Consider the following 17,493-nt stretch of genomic DNA (forward strand, 5'->3'; position numbering starts at 1 on the left):
CGCATGGGCCTTAGCTATGCCTGCCTCTTTGTAGGGTATGTCGAACAAACCCTGTTCCAGGCGTACACTAGCCCTATCTCCGAACTCTACCTCCGCTACATTGATGACTGCATTGGTGCTACCTCTGCATTGGTGCTACATCCAGAACTCACTGACTTAATCAACTTCACCATTAATTTCCATCCTGCACTCAAATTCACCATGGACCATCTCCGACATCTCCCTACCGTTTCTAGATCTCACCGTCTCCATCACAGGAAACAGACTATTGACCGACATCTACTACAAACCTACTGACTCCCATAGCTATCTTGACTACACTTCTTCCCACCCTTCTTCCTGTAAAGACTCTACCCCCTACTCCCAATTCCTCCGTCTACGCCGCACCAGCACCCAGGATGAGGTTTTTCATACCAGAGCATTAGAGATGTCCTCATTCTTTAAGGAACGGGGGTTCCCCTCTTCCATTAGAGATGAGGCTCTCACTAGGGTCTCCTCGATACCCTGCAGCTCCGCTCTCACTCCCTCTCCCGTAACAAGGACAGAGTTCCCCTTGTCCTCACCTTCCACCCACCTGCCATCGTATACAATATATAATCCTCCAACATTTTTGCCACCTCCAAAGGGATCCCACTACTGGCCATATGTTCTCATCTCCACCCCTTTCAGATACAGCAGGCAGTGAAGAAAGCTAATGGTACGTTGGCCTTCATAACAAGAGTTGAGTATAGGTGCAAAGAGGTCCTTCTGCAGTTGTACAGGGCCCTAGTGAGACCACACCTGGAGTATTGTGTGCAGTTTTGATCTCCAGATTTTAGGAAGGACATTCTTGCTATTGAGGGAGTACAGCGTAGGTTCATGAGGTTAATTCCCTGGATTTCGGGACTGTCATATGTTAATAGAATGGAGCGGCTGGACTTGTATACTCTGCAATTTAGAAGGTTAAGAGGGGATCGTATTGAAACATATAAGATTATTAAGGGATTGGACACGCTAGAGACAGGAAACATGTTCCCGATGTTGGGGGAGTCCAGAACCAGGGGCCACAGTTTAAGAATAAGGGGTAGGCCATTTAGAACGTAGATGAGGAAAAACTTTTTAACCCAGAGAGTTATGAATCCGTAGAATTCTCTGCCTCTGAAGGCAGTGGAGGCCAATTCTCTGGATGCCTTCAAGAGAGAGTTAGATAGAACTCTTAAAGATAGCGGAGTCAGGGGATATGGTGAGAAGACAGGAATGTGAATGATCAGCCATGATCACAGTGAATGGCGGTGCTGGCTCGAAGGGCTGAATGGCCTACTCCTGCGCCTATTGTCTATTCTTTAACTCCAAGCCCTTGCTATCTCTCTTAATTCTCCCCCCCCCATCAGTTCTCCCACTAGTCCCACTGTCTCCGCCTACATTCTTTCTTTGTCCTACTCCCTCCGCTGACATCAGTCTGAAGAAGGATCTCAACCCGAAACATCGCCAATACCTTCTGTCCATAGATGCTGCCTCACCTGCTGAGTATCTCCAGCAATTTGATGTCTTCCTTCGATTTTACCAGCATCTGCAGTTCTTTCGTAAACATCCTAGTATATCTCTTCTGCATCTTTTCTAATTTAATGATATCCTTCCTCTAGCTGGGGAGTCAGAACTGTACAAAGTACTCCATGTATGGTCTCACCAATTACTTGTACAGCTGTATCATGGTATCCTAACTTTTATACTTGATACCCTTTCTATGAAGGCCAGCACATCAAGTGCCTTCTTCACCACCCTATCGATGTGACTCGTTACTTTCAGGCAACCATGCACCTCTACTCTGAGATCTCTCTGTTCTTCAACTCTCTGCAAGGCTCTACCATTGTGTAAATCCTGCGCTGGTTTGACACATCAATGTGCAATACCTCACACTTGTCAGAATTAAACTCCATTTGCCATTCATTTGCCCATATTCCCAAAGGATCCTGTTGTAAACTTAGATATCCTTTCTCACTGCCCACTAAACGACCAACTTTGTGTGCCAACTACAAATTTATTAACATTGTTAACTAACACTGATAACTATATTGTTATCCAAATTGTTCACGTAGATAACAAACACCAGTGGACCCAGTGCTGACTCCTATGGCACTCCATTGTTCACAGGCCTCTAGTCAGAAAAGCAACTCTCAATTATGACACTTTGACTCCTTCCTCCAAGCCAATTTTGAATCCATTTGGCTAGCTCATCTTAGATTCCATGTATCTCACCTTCCAGACTAGCCTACCATGTGGGGCTTTGAGAAACGCATTGCTAAAGTCCATGGAGACAATGTCCACTGCCCTGCTCTCATTTAGCCCTCTTGGTAGCCTCTTCAAAAATGTTTATCTAGTTCGTGAGACATGATTTCCCACACACAAAACCATGCTGACTATCTCTAATCAGATCCCACCTATCCGAATGCCAGTAGATCCTGTTCCTCAAAATTCCCATCAGCAACTTTCTCACCATATCAGACTCACTGGTCTGTCCTTGCAGCTTCTCTTAGATAATGGTACGGCATTCCTGGTTCCATTTCCGTTGGTTAACGATGGCAATGCTCTCATGTTTTCATCCATAGACAAGTTTGAAACATGAAGGGTATAAATTCAGCATCAAATTTAGGAGAAAGTTTACATAAAGAATAATAAGGATGTTGAGGTAATGGCAGAGAAGGGTGCATTTATTAGGTAGGCTTATCAAGAAGAGTGGAATTGAAGGATATATTAATAGGGTGCTTGTACCACACAGTTGATCGCATAGTAAATTATAAACTCTATAATAACAGTAAACCTTTGTTTTAAAGGACCTCTTTATAACAGATTTTGGTTATAGCAGACGGACCTACCGATGGCTGCCAACACCACCTCCCGGCTCACACTGCCTCCCCTGCCATGTACAGCCCCAGCTGCCCACACCAGTCCCAGCTACCCACACCAGCCCCGGATCACACTGCCCCCCCCCCCCCGCCGCTTACAGTTGGGGTTGCCCACAACACCCTGGCCGCTTAAAGCCAGGGTTGCCACACTATCCCCAGCTCTCACCGCCTCCCCTGCTACTTACAGCCTTGATTACCCACACCACGCCCGGCTCACACTGCCTCTCCTGCCTCTGACAGTCGGGCTGCCCACACCAACCCCAGCTCTTACCGCCTCCCCTGCACAGACAGACCGCACTTGCCCATGCCACCCACAGCCTCCCCTGCCGCTTAAAACTCGTGGCTCCCCACACCACCCCTGGCTCGCACTTCCTCCCCCGCTGTTTACAGGCCATGCCTGCCGACGCTCACCAGCACTCCAGCCTGAGAGCTGTGACCATTGAATTCGGCAGCAGGCCGGGGCCGTCAACTAACCTGGATTCCAGACCCAGTCCTGGACTGAGAGTCTGAAGAAGGGTCTCGACTCTAAACATCACATATACATTTTCTCCAGAAATGCTGCCTGACCTGCTGAGTTATTCCAGCATTTTGTGTTATTTTTGATATTAACCAGCAACTGCAGTTGTTTGTTTCTATTATTATACAATGATAAAACCTTACTCGAGTATAGAAGATAATTGGCAATAATGGTCACCATTCCTCCCATCAATGGTCCATTATAACGAGGGTTTACTCTGCTTTGTTTTTACAAATTTCATTCTATATGCAATTTTCTTGCACAAACTCAGGGCTTATCTTTGGGATGGGGAATGAGTTTAGAAACTGACTGCCCAGAAAAAGTAATCTGATATCCACTTAGCATTAACAAAGGTATGAATCCTTCATCAGAACCCAGCTGATCAAGAGCGTTAGAAACATTCCGTTAATGTCATGATACAAAAACATGAACTTATTTGTGTGTGTTTTTTGAAAACATTATGCTTCATTTTCATTGTCAGTGAAGCAACTATATTCCTTCGCTTTGAAGATGCTGTACATATTTATTTTGCTGCTGAGAAATTAGACCCTTTAGTCAGATGTAAAATTTATTTCTTAATGAGACATGACCATCTGGGGTTGTGTCCATTTTATCCAAGATTAATAAAGCAATGTCCTTGCTATTGAAACACCACCATTTTGAAATCTAGTGTACTCCTGAAGTACAGGCGTATATAAGACATTTTCTTATTAGTCTAGCTGGGTTGCTATTATTTAATACTCCAGGTTAAAGGTTTAGAGGGAAAGCCCCATGCTGAAAAAATGATTAATGCTGGTGCTTCAGTGTGGTGCCTGGTGGGTATAATAGAAAAACATAAGATGATTAGTGTTCTGATTTATTCTAAAACCAGTCATCCAAACCTCTAAGTATTCTTTTCCACTTGTCCCTCGAACTGATAAGTGATTGATTGATAACCAACAATGTCCAATTTTACATCATCTGTAACACAGCACAATTTGTCCAGATTTTCACGAGGAATCAAACAAATTTTACCATTGAGCCTCATGAGATGGTATTGGAGGAAATGGGCAAAAACCTACGATGACAGCTTTTAACGTACCAAAGGTAGAAAGAGGACTGATGAGGTTTTATTGGGTTTGAGATTCCAGATTATGTTGTTATGAGACCTGATCCAGTTCCACACCAGCAATCTGCTAGTTAAATGTCTTACAGGTGGGCAACGTCTCTGGAAAGCCACTGGCTGTTGTGCCTCATTGACACCACTTCTGTTTTCTCTTACCACAGGGCTAACACCATAAATAAAATAGGGCAGCACAGTGGTGCATCTTTTAGAACTGCTGCCTCAGAGTGTCAGATCCATGTTCAATCCTGACGTTTGGTATTGTCTGGGTGAAGACGGCATATTCTCCCTGTGACCACGTGGGCTTCCTTTGGGTGCTCCAGTCTGTTTCTACAACCCAAAAACATGCAGGTTGGTAGATTAATTAACCACTAGAAATTGCTTCTAGTGTGGAAATAAGTGGTAAATCCAGGGCAGGTGATGTGCATGTGTGGAAAATAAAAATATGGGATTAATGTAAGGTTAATGTAAATGGGCCAGTGACATTATTTGTAAAACTGATGTATGGAACAAAAATAATTTACTTCTACAAGAGCCAATATACTGGTGATGTCAGTCTTTAGAATGCCAATAATTAATTGTGGATTCAGAATTAAAGATTGAACAATGCTAACTGGGTTGGAATGTTACTGGTTGAAAATATCTTATGGTAAAAGAATGTTGTCTTAGCAAATAATTAAAAATACATTTGTTTTTAAATGAAGGGCAGGTAGGTATTTGTTTCATTGTCCAACCTCTAGAACAGAAATTGCTCTGCTTTGGGTGAGTCGTGGTTGAGTAAATTGAATGAGAATATGAGCAAGAAATAGTTTTTTTATGATCATTGTGCTTTATATGTGAGTGATTACATTATAATACATGAAAAGTGATATTAAAATTAAAGAAGAAAATTCCACAGCTGATGCTTGGTAGGGAACGGAAAGAAGAGCTGATGCAGTGTATTGACTTCCTCACTTCAATGCTGACTATTAAATCAACAATAGAAGTGGGATTTAATGCTACTGTTCAGTCAGAACTTCAAAGAAAGACCAGATTTATACAGTAGAAAGCCAATCTCTGCACATGAGTAAAATTATTCACATCTTTTTCATTTTCATTTGGGTATATTTGTTACTATAGTAAATTGAACATGGATAAGTGATTACGAATGTATTTCACAGGTCTTAAAGGGACAATGTCTGTTGAAATTATTTTTGGCAAATCTAGAAATGGGAAGAACCCCAAGAGCTACAAAAATGCTGCAACTAAGTGATTGTGTGAAATGCATTTCAGTAATCTGCACAAAAAGAACAAAATACTCATCAAATGTTTTTAACTGATTATGGTGTTCCTTTAAAAGAGGCTTGGTGAGGATCAAAAGCCTCTGCACCTGTTTTGTGTCAATTAAATTACAAGGCTGAGGTTCTCCTTTCTCAATTCAGACCTGTTGTATCTTAATTGATTTAACTGCCACTGGATAATTGACCCTCTAAGTCTGAACCTGTTCTCTACATTCTTAACACAGCTGGTGAGAGAGAATAACCTATTGCCTGTGGCAAAGGCAGAGGATGCCTCCTTAGGCTTTCATATGAACAACCTGAGCCCTTTGCCTCAGTTGCCAGGGTCATTGACATTAGCAGGTAATTGTTTTAATTTTTTTGACAATTTGGTGTAGTACAAACTGAAGCACTTATTGTAGCGGCTATTCCCTATTCCTTTTGCCTAGATTTTGTTTTAACGAACCGATTAGATTAGATTAGATTCCTTTATTGTCATTCAGACCTTTCGGTCTGAACGAAATTATGATGATGTTCTGTTACCATGGTGTCACCGGTCTATAATATAAAAATAAAATAAGTGTTCTGAATAGCAGGTCAGGCACCATAAGTAAAAAGATAAATTGAGTAATTGTGATGGGTGAAGGTGTTCAGTAAGTCAAACTGGAAATTTGGGGAGATTGCTGGGTTTAGGGAGATGAGATGATATTGGGAGTAGAGGGGTGTGTCTGTGATATTTTGCACAACCAAACTGCCAAGGCTTCTTTTACAAATTAATTAAATTTTAAACAATGACAATTGGGACAAATTTAAAACAAAGGTGAGGCCAGGACTGTAAGGAAAAGAGGGATTAATGCATATTAATCACAAAGGCTGTAACATGCCTAGTCGTAAGGTGAAAGTAAGGCATCGATGGTGCAATGTGTAAGGTCAGTGACAGAGGTCAGAGTGACACTGGGGTGGAATATTTGAGTGATAAATGGTCAGTTGTTCTAATGGACTGAGTGGAGATGTTCTCCAATAACATTAAATTGATGGCATCTTGTGTGTGATAATCCTTGATCTTGGGCAGGAGGGCTTTTTTTATTGTAGCAAGTGGGTGTCATTTACTATGTCATAAAAAGCTGGAGTAACTCAGTGGGACAGGCAGCATCTCTGGAGAGAAGGAATAGGTGACGTTTTGGGTCGAGACCCCTTCTACACCCATTCCTTCTCTCCAGAGATGCTGCCTGTCCCGCTGAGTTATTACAGGTTTTTGTGTCTATCTTTGGTTTAAACCAACATCTGCAGTTCCTTCCTACACAAGGGTGTAATTTACTATTTGGTTGAGTCCTGCTACTCTATGTAGACCTCCTTATAATTAAATAAGTACAAGTGTCCAGCTGACCAAGTACCCTGATATTCCTGAGCTTGCAATGTTGTAAAATTGTGTAACATCACTCCCAGGAGCCCAATAAGCCTTGGCGATTGTCTTGCTATGAAATGAAAAGGTCCTACATTTGACACGAGAACAATTGTTCAATTACTTCAATAAACCTTTTTGTGCGAAAGGAAATCTTCATGTTCTCTTTGTATATAATGGTTAAAGTTCCATATAGAAAAAGTCTAGATATCAGAAATACTCAGCAGATCTAACAGCAAAGATGCGAAGGAAAAGTTGTTGATCTTCCACCTAAAATATATTTTTTTAAAAAGCATGTTTTAAATTGCATACAAGGATTGGAAAATAAGAATCTGTGATAGGATGAAGGGATTGGCTGACCCTGGAGGTGTTGATGCTGCCTGATTGAAGACTGGCTTGTTAATTGCAGCTAATCTTGTCTGAAGGAGATGTAAAGAAGAGTTTAATGAATGAATAGCCAGTTCTAATAAACTGGCAGTTACTCATCGGAAATTGTTAATTCCTGAAGGGTTTGTGTGTGCTGAGCCAGAAGATGAGCTGCTGTACCTAAGCTTGTGTTGGGCTCCGAGGCCACAAACTGTGAGGTCAGAGTGGAATGGATGTGACAAGCAGCTGGAAGCTACGGATTATCCTTGTGGTGTGAATAGAAATATATTCTGAGCAGTCAACCGGTCTGTAATGTAATGTAGAGAATTGCATTGTGAGGATTGAAGTCCTCTAGACTAGAAATGCAAGTGAATATTTCCACTCCATCAAATTTCACATTTTAACAGATAAACCTCCCAAATCTCTACCGTCGACAAGATGCTGCTCCCAAACATACCTTCCCCTTCCCTTTCAGTATGTTAAATGTTTTTCCTCTGAAGTCTCTCCATCCATCCTCATCAACCACTTCCCTTGCAATGGCATAAAATACAGCAACTGCCCTTTTACCTCTATGCACAATCCCTGACGTAAACACTTTATTTCTGGTGAAGTGGTGATTGGCTTGTTGTACTTCTAGTCTAGTATACATAGTGCTCACCACATGGTCTCCCGTGTTGGGGAAACTGCTATCGTCAATGGTAGCGCTGGTGAAGAAATTCCTTTATGTTGGTGATGGTTTAAAAGCTTGATGAGGAGTGGGCTTTTAGAAAGCATTTGCAGGTAATCGGGATTTGAATCCTGGATGAGAGGTTTAGTGTTGTGAGGGAAGAATGACAAATTCTTCAGTTAGTAATGAAATATAAGTAAAATTGTAATCTGACTGACTGACTGGGTTTATCCATAGACTGCAAAAGGTGAAGTATTTCAGAAACTGCTTTAGAGGGTGATTGAGCCACCTAAAATAGCGAGGGCAAGATGAAGATAATGACAAGGTACACAAAAATGCTGGAGAAACTCAGCGGGTGTAGCAGCATCTATGGAGCGAAGGAAATAGGTAACGTTTCGGGCCGAAACCCTTCTTCAGACTGATAGGGGGTGGGGGGGGGGGAGAAGGAAGGAGAAAGGGAGGAGGAGGAGCCCGAGGATGGGAGGAGACAGCTCGAGGGTTAAGGAAGGGGAGGAGACAGCAAGGGCTAGCAAAATTGGGAGAATTCAATGTTCATGCCCCCCGGACGCAGCCTACCCAGGCGGAATATGAGGTGTTGTTCCTCCAATTTCCGGTGTTGCTCACTCTGGCAATGGAGGAGACCCAGGACAGAGAGGTCGGAATGGGAGGGGGAGTTGAAGTGCTGAGCCACCGGGAGTTCAGGTAGGTTCTTGCGGACTGAGCGGAGGTGTTCGGCGAAACGATCACCCAACCTCCGCTTAGTCTCACCGATGTAAATCAGCTGGCATCTAGAGCAGCGGATGCAGTAGATGAGGTTGGAGGAGATACAGGTGAACCTTTGTCGCACCTGGAACGACTGCTTGGGTCCTTGAATGGAGTCGAGGGGGGAGGTAAAGGGACAGGTGTTGCATTTCTTGCGGGAGGGGGTGGTACGGGAGGGAAGGGAAGAATTGACAAGGGAGTTGCGGAGGGAGCGGTCTTTGCGGAAGGCAGACATGGGGGGAGATGGGAAGATGTGGCGAGTGGTGGGGTCACGTTGCAGGTGGCGAAAATGGCGGAGGATGATTTGTTGTATTTGCCGGCTGGTGGGGTGAAAGGTGAGGACTAGGGGGACTCTGCCCTTGTTGTGAGTGCGGGGATGGGGAGAGAGAGCAGTGTTGCGGGGTATGGAAGAGACCCTGGTGCGAGCCTCATCTATGGTGGAGGAGGGGAATCCCCGTTCCATGAAGAGCGAGGACATTTCCGATGCCCTGGTGTGGAACGTCTCATCCTGGGAGCAGATGCGGCGTAGGCGGAGGAATTGGGAGTAGGGGATGGAGTCCTTACAGGGGGCAGGGTGGGAAGGCGTGTAGTCCAGATAGCCATGTGAGTCAGTGGGTTTGTAGTGTATGTCGGTCAGAAGTCTATCCCGTGCAATGGAGATGGTGAGGTCAAAGAATGGTAGGGAAGTGTCGGAAATGGTCCAGGTGTATTTGAGTGCCGGATGGAAGTTGGTGGTGAAGTGGATGAAGTCAGTCAGTTGTGTGTGGGTGCAGGAGGTGGCCCCAAAGCAGTCGTCAATGTAACGGAGGTAGAGGTCGGGGATGGGACCCTGGTACGTATTGAACAAGGATTGTTCGACGTACCCGACAAAGAGGCAGGCGTAGCTGGGTCCCATGCGTGTGCCCATAGCTACGCCTTGTGTTTGGAGGAAATGGGAGGAGTCAAACGTAAAGTTGTTGAGGGTGAGTACCAACTCCACTAGGCGGAGGAGAGTGTCAGTGGCTGGGTATAGGTTGCTCCTCTGGTCGAGGAAGAACCGGAGGGCTTTGAGGCCATCCTGGTGGGGGATGGAGGTGTAGAGTGACTGGACGTCCATGGTGAAGATGCGGGGGTGAGGGCCTAGAGAGTGGAATGCGCGGAGGCGGCGGAGAGTGTCTGAGGTGTCTAGAACATAGGTGGGAAGGGATTTGACCAAGGAGGATAGTATGGAGTCAAGGTATGTGGAGAAGAGTTAGATTAGATTAGATTAGATTAAACTTTATTAATCCCCTTATTCAGGGGAAATTCTGATGTCCTTGCAGCACACTAATAAAAATACAACATAGCATTCAAAAAGAAGTTCAACACAAAAACATCCCCCCACAGTGATTCCCACTGTGGGGGAAGGCACAAAGTCCAGTCCTCATCCTCTTGTCCACCCAAAGTCGGGCCTATTGAGGCCTCCACAGTTGCTGCCACGGCGCCCGATGTTCTCGCCGGGTGATGGTGCTCCGGCGTCGGGAGAACCCCCAGTGGCTTGGGGTGCCAGGAACGGCCGCCTTCCCACCGGAGACCGCGGCTTCCAAGCCAACAGACCGCGCCGAACGGAGCTCCGCACACTGGCGATCTCGGCAAGAGATCCCAGGCTCCGGGATGTAAAGTTCAGCGCCGCAGCTGGCTGCTCCACAGAATCGCGGCTCCACGATGTTCTCATCTGCGGTCCCAGCATACTGGAGTCCCAGCGCGGCGACCCAGGAAAGGCATCGCCCGCTCCGCAATAGCGCTCCAGGGCTGCGCCGCCGCCAAAGCCGATGTTCTGCGCCGCCGCCGAAGTTCTGGCCAGGTCCCCTCAAGGAAACGTCGCTCCAGGACCCGCTGGTAGGCCGCAAGGACAGGTCGAAGACGCTGCTCGGAGGAAGGCAACCCCTCCGACCAGGTAGGGACTCGAAAAAGCAGTTTCCCCCTTCCCCCCCCACCACCCCCCACACATAAAAAGATTAGGCCCCCTGACTGTACACTCAACGTACTAAAAATAATAAAAAAGAAGGGAAAAAACGGACAGCTGCAGGACAGGCAGCCGTTCAGGACAGCGCCTCCTCCGAGTTCGGTGGGGCACGAACAAGCAGAGACAATGGGCTGCGGGAGAGCCGGGTTTGTGGATTTTGGGGAGAAGGTAAAACCGGGCCGTGCGGGGCTGGGGAACGATGAGGTTGGAAGCTTGGTCGGGCAGGGCATGGGAGTTGATGAAGTCGGTGATGGTGCTAGATATGGTGGCCTGGTGCTCGTCAGTGGGGTCATGGTCCAGGGGTAAGTTGGAGGAGGTGTCCGAGAGTTGGCGCGTGGCCTCAGCTTTGTAGAGATCGACGCGCCAGACTACCACGGCACCTCCCTTGTCGGCTGGTTTGATAACCCAATCTGGGTTTTTGCGGAGTGATTCAATGGCAGTGCGTTCATGGGGGGAGAGATTGGAGTGAGACAGGGGAGTGGAGAAGTTGAGGCGGTTGACGTCGCGGCGGCAGTTCTGGATAAAGAGTTCCAAAGCCAGGACGTCACGAGGGGGGTTCCACGAGGAGGGGGTGCGTTGGCGACGGGAAAAGGGGTCATCATTGGGGGGCGAGGACTCCTTCCCATGGAAGTGCGCTGTGAGGCGGAGGTGAAGGTAGAAGCGCTCCAAGTCATGGTGGGCGCGGAACTCATTGAGATGGGGACGGAGGGGGACAAAGGTAAGACCTCTGCTGAGGACAGACCGTTCGGTGTGGGAGAGGGGGAGGTCGGGGGGGATGGTGAACACCCGGCAGGGATGGGGGTTGGGACCAGAGGAAGGCCGGTGGGTGGACTGGGGACGGGGCGATGTGTGGTGGGGGGGTTGTGGGTGTTGGAGGGGTGGTCGGGGGGTGGTGGGGTGAGAGGGCTGTAATGTGGGTGGGGAAGAGCGGGTGTCACATAGTTGGAGGGGGATGGGGGTGAGTCAGTGGAACAGCCACTGAGGTTAGCAAGGTTGGGCAGACTGGCACTAGGACCCAGTGGAGTCAAACCCAGGAGAGTGGGAGTAAGCAGCGTGGAGGCTTCAGGCCCATTGCAGAGTCCAGGCTCCAGGTAAGGCGACGGCTGTGGGTAGTTGGAGGGAGGTGGAGTGGCGCGGGTCAGCGGACCCGATGGTCGGAGTCCAGTGGCGCGGGTCAACGGACCCGATGGTCGGAGTCCAGTGGCGCGGGTCAACGGACCCGATGGTCAAAGTCCCGTGGCAGTTGAGTCGGGGTCTGCGGGCGATGCGTGGGAGGTCCCGGTGGGCGGATGGTCGGCGGGGCGGCGCGGGTCGGCCATAGCGGTGGGGCGGCGGCCATGTTAGGGGAGCCCCGGTCCGGCGGGGATGTTAGGCGGGCCCAGTAGGGCGGCGATGTTCAGTGGGCCCGGTCCGGCGACGATGTCGGGTGGGCCCGGTGCGGCGATGAGGCTAGGCGGTCCTGGGGGGCGGCGAGGGTTGGAGGAATCAGCGAGGGGGAGAAAGTCCAAGTTACCGTAGAAGCGGCGAGGTTGGGCGTCATCGGTCGGCAGGTGAGGGTCGGCGGCGGCATCGACGTGGAGGTCGGTGAAGGCGGCGTCCTGGTGAGTATTGAAGTCGCTCCTCGTGGCCAAGATGGCGTCGCGGGACTCGGGCAGGCGATGCAGGCCGGAGTTGGGGCTTGGAGCCTGCTGGAAGATAATGACAGTTGTGCTGCTTTGATAGTGAACAAGCTGCAAGTGAAGCATGACATTGAGGTACCCAGAATCGGCTTCCAAAGAAAAGTTGCGAATGGAAAGGTGGGATTTCTAATTGTCATTGCTTTCTGGGATGTCCACAAAGTTGTATGAATCTATATTGCTCGAGCTTGTAGGTTGATAAGATTTGCAACAGACCCATATTACTTGGATTTGGAGTAATGCACTTAATGTGGTAGTAAGAATAATATTATTGTTTGGGGTTGGTGGTGGTTTCTGGGTATGGAATTAATGCATTTCAGTGCTGCTGAAAACATTACAATCAAATTTTTCGACGGGTTGATTTGATGAAACAATATAATTGAGGATGAATTCATCATGATAGCTTTGTTGATCGAGGAATAAAGATTGTGTGCTGCGTGTGGTGATGGGACAATGTAAATAAACGTAGTCTAGTATTGCAAATAACTTATTTTGTGTAATGTTATTTTTTTTTTTCCTGCCAATATTTTAATTTCGGTTTCTCCCTTTTAAATGGGAACAGGGTTAGGAAGGGGAGGCAATGTTATTCCCAGCACTTGCATCCTTTGCAACAGATGCTAATTTCAAGCTTGTAGCCATATTATCAAACATAGTGGATTTGAATTTTGCTGGAGACCTGATCTGCACTGAACAGTTGTCTTTTTGGATTAAGAAACATGCAATTGTCTATCTTTTCGGTAAATAATTTAAAATACCAGCAGTGCTCAGTTGTGCTTTGTCTCTTGTTTGTCAGATGAATATTCCAAACCAGCAGTTATGGGCCAGACTGCAGTGAGCTCAGGACGGCACCCAAACAACCCAGCATCGATCAAAGAGATCCTGATCTCCGTGTTGGAATCATATGATGACTTCAAAATACCCACAGAGAAATGTATACCTGATGCAAAGCTTTCCTCACTTACTTTACTCCAAAGTGGAGAAGCAAAAAAGTTTTGGGACAGTGGGAATGGAGTTGGTGAACAGCAGGAAGGCATTGGGATTCCAATGACAACTTCCAAATGCAACAACTATTCATTGTTTGCATCGTCTGAGTTATCCTCGAGTCAGGTCATTTCCAACACCTTCAATAAACTCATCCTATCTGCACAGTCTACAGCTGCCAGGCGCACAAACTTCACTGGGGTTCCACCAGTAATTTACAACAGCGACCAGTCACATCAACACTTCGAGTCTGATGTGAACATCTATACAGGTAAAATAATGAACATGTTACAATGAACAATATGGTGCATTTGGGTGAGGGTGGTTTGGAAGAATGTTTAGGTAGACAATGAACAGTGGCTTAAAGTGACTGGGTTTGTGTGCTGTGAATCCAATACTGTATAATTGTGTATTTTCAAGCATAGAATCATACAGTGTGGAAAAAGACCCTTCAGCCTAATTTGCCCATGCTGACCAAGATGCCCTATCAACACAAGCCCCACCTTCCTGCGTTATTGTATCCATGTGCCTGTCCAAATGTGTTTTAAATGTTGTAACTCAACTACCTCCTCTGGCAGCACGTACCATATACACGTACTACTCTTTGGGGAGGATTTGGAGAAAAAAGTTGCCCCTCAGGTTCCTCTTAAATCTCTATAATATTACCCCTTATCCTCCTGTGATTAAAGTCCAACACTACTCAACCTCTCCCTATTGCACAGGCTCTTGAGTTCCCGCAAAATCCTTGTAAATCTTCTCTGCACCCTTTCCAGCTGAACAACATCTTCTTAAAGGTACACAAAATTGCTGGGGAAACTCAGCGGGTGCAGCAGCATCTATGGAGCGAAGGAAATAGGCGACGTTTCGGCCCGAAACGTCGCCTATTTCCTTCACTCCATAGATGCTGCTGCACCCGCTGAGTTTCCCCAGCAATTTTGTGTACCTTCGATATTCCAGCATCTGCAGTTCCCTTTTGAACACAACATCTTCTTAAAACTGGGTTAGCAAAACTGAACACCATACTCCAAATGTGGCCTCACCAGTGTCTTGTACAACTCTAACATTACCTCCCAACTTCTGACTGATGAAGGCAAATATGCCGAAAGTCTTCTTGACCACCCAATCTATCTGCGACGCTACGTTCAAGGAACTATGTACCTGCGCTCCCAGAGCCCTGCCATTCACTGTGTAGGTCCTGCCCATGTTAGACTTCCCAGAATGCAACACCTCGCGTTTCTCTGTATTAAATTCCATCAACCATTCCTCAGGCCACCTGGCCAATCGATCAAGATCCTGCTACAATTTTCACAACCATCTTCACAATCTGCAAAACCACCCACTTTTGTATCATCTGCAAACTTGCTAATTTGCCATGTACAGTGCCCTCCATAATGTGTGGGACAAAGACCCATCATTTATTTATTTGCCCCTCAACAATTTGAGATTTATAATAGAAAAAAAATCACGTGTGGTTAAAGTGCACATTGTCAGATTTTAATAAAGGCCATTTAAAAAAATTTTGGTTTCACCATGTAGAAATTACAGCAGTGTGTATACATAGTCCTCCCATCTCAGGCACCATAATGTTTGGGATGCAGCAATGTCATGTAAATGAAAGTAGTTTAGTATTTTGTTGCATATCCTTTAAATGCAATGACTGCTTGAAGTCTGCAATTCATGGACATCACCAATTGCTGGGTGTCTTCTCTGGTGATGCTCTGCCAGGCCTGTATTGCAGCCATCTTTAGCTTATGCTTGTTTGGGGGCTAGTCCCCTTCAGTTTTCTCTTCAGCATATAAAAGGCATGCTCAATTGGGTTCAGATCGGGTGATTGACTTGGCCACTCAAGACCATTTTTTAGCTTTGAAAAACTCCTTTGTTGCTTTAGCTGTATGTTTGTGATCATTGTCTTGCTGTAGAATGAACCGCTGGCCAAGGATTTTTGAGGCATTTGTTTGAACTTTAGCAGATAGTATGCGTCTATACACTTCAGAATTCATTATGCTACTACCATCAGCAGTTGTATCATCGATGAAGATAATTGAGCCAGTACCTTCAGCATCCATACATGCCCAGGCCATAACACCCCCACCACCGTGTTTCACAGATGTGGTATGCTTTGGATCTTGGGCAGTTCCTTCTCTCCTCCATACTTTGCTCTTGCCATCACTCTGATATAAGTTAATCTCATCTGTCCACAAGACCTTTTTCCAGAACGGTGGAAGTATTTTAAGTACTTGGCAAACGGTAACCTGGCCATCCTATTTTTGCGGCTAACCAGTGGTTTGCATCTTGCAGTGTAGCCTCTGTATTTCTGTTCATGAAGTCTTCTGCAGACAGTGGTCATTGACAAATCCACAGCTGACTCCTGAAGTGTGTTTCTGATCTGTCGGACAGGTGTTTGGGGATTTTTCTTTATTATAGAGAGAATTCTTCTGTCATCAGCTGTGGAGATCTTCCTTGGCTTGCCAGTCCCTTTGCGATTTTAAAAAGCTCACCAGTGCTCTTTCTTCTTAATGATGTTCCAAACAGTTGATTTTGGTAAGCCTAAGGTTTGGCTAATGTTTCTAACAGTTTTATTCTTGTTACTCATAATGGCTTCTTTGGCTTTCATTGGCACAATTTTGGTCCTCGTGTTGATAAACAGCAATAAAAGTTTCTAGGTGCTGAGACCTCTTACACCTGCATTAAGGAGGCAGTTAAACACTCCTGAGCAATTACAAACACCTGTGAAGCCATGTGTCCCAAACATTATGGTGCCCTGCAATGAGGGGACTATGTATAAAAACTGCTGTAATTTCGACATGATGAAACCAAAATGTATAAAAATGGCATTAATTAAAACCTGACTGTGCACTTTAACCACACGTGTTTTTATTTTTTCTATTACAAATCTCAAATTGTGGCGTACAGAGGCAAATAAATAAACGATGGGTCTTTGTCCCAAAAACACTATGGAGGGCACAATGTTCACATCCAAATCATTGATATAGATGACAAAGTGTAACGGACCCAGCACCGAATCCTGAGGAACACCACTAGTCACAGGCCTCCAATCCAAGAAGCAACCTTCCACCATCACCCTCTGCTTTCTTCCATAAAGCCAATTTTCTATCTGAATAAAGGATCATCCTTAAACTTTCGGGTAACTTTAGGCAGCTTATACTTTTAGGAAGGAACTGTGCGTCAGAAAATTAAAGAATGGTACCAATTGAGATCTGTCCCAGGTTTGAAATCTCAACAATTGCAGATGTTTCAGACTGTCTGAATGGATTTTACACACAGGACAAGGATATGGAAATCTGAAACAGAAAATACATAATTGGGCAGCACCCGTGGGACAGGACGGGGTTATGAATTTACTATTAACAATCTGCGCAGTTGGGAGGCCAAGAGTGTACTGAAAGGCAAAAAAAACTGCAGAGACTGGAACTCTGAAATGAAAAATTGATGTCAGTGAGACCCACCAGGTTGGGCAGCATCTACAGAGAGAGAATTAAAAATTGCTGATTAATAAACCCTTTGTCACAAAAATTAACTTTATCTTTTATACAGGAAGTCTGTATTTTGTCACTTCATTTTTAATTTTGATTCAAAAGCTAATATTTAAAAATAGTATATAATTCTTATTGTCTGAGGTCAATTGCTAAATTTGTCTTTAAACTACCCCAATTTGTATTTTAATCTAAAGGTTTTTCTTCCACAGATAAAGCACAGCATTGTCAGAGTAATAGACCAGAAATGATTGTATACACAAGCTATCTCTCTAATCCAAGTTTCAGTGCCAGCAAAGCTCAGGAAAGGGTAAGATTCTTCTCTGTTTTGGTTTCATTTAAATTCACCTTCATTAAGTTTCCTCTTGTTATCACCACTCTTTGCTTTCATACTTTTTGTTGAA

At 45.6% G+C, this 17,493-nt stretch overlaps 1 protein-coding gene across 6 annotated transcripts in view; it reads left to right on the plus strand.

Annotated features, from left to right (window-relative positions):
• Nucleotides 1–17,493, plus strand: part of rubcnl (rubicon like autophagy enhancer) — a 51,281-nt gene that overhangs the window by 9,033 nt on the left and 24,755 nt on the right. For 4 of the 6 annotated variants that reach the window (XM_033032848.1, XM_033032849.1, XM_033032847.1 and 1 more), the window contains exons 2-5: nt 4,666–4,852; nt 6,006–6,120; nt 13,408–13,866; nt 17,302–17,399. In XM_033032848.1, the coding sequence (XP_032888739.1) occupies nt 4,847–4,852; nt 6,006–6,120; nt 13,408–13,866; nt 17,302–17,399 (678 nt within the window). In that variant the 5' untranslated portion in view covers nt 4,666–4,846. Of the gene's footprint in view, nt 1–4,665; nt 4,853–6,005; nt 6,121–12,203; nt 12,735–13,407; nt 13,867–17,301; nt 17,400–17,493 lie in introns of those variants that run through there. The other 2 variants (XM_033032853.1, XM_033032852.1) reach the window with 2 other exon arrangements.

Source organism: Amblyraja radiata, chromosome 14 (genome assembly GCF_010909765.2).
Source record: "Amblyraja radiata isolate CabotCenter1 chromosome 14, sAmbRad1.1.pri, whole genome shotgun sequence".
Lineage (NCBI taxonomy): Eukaryota > Metazoa > Chordata > Chondrichthyes > Rajiformes > Rajidae > Amblyraja > Amblyraja radiata.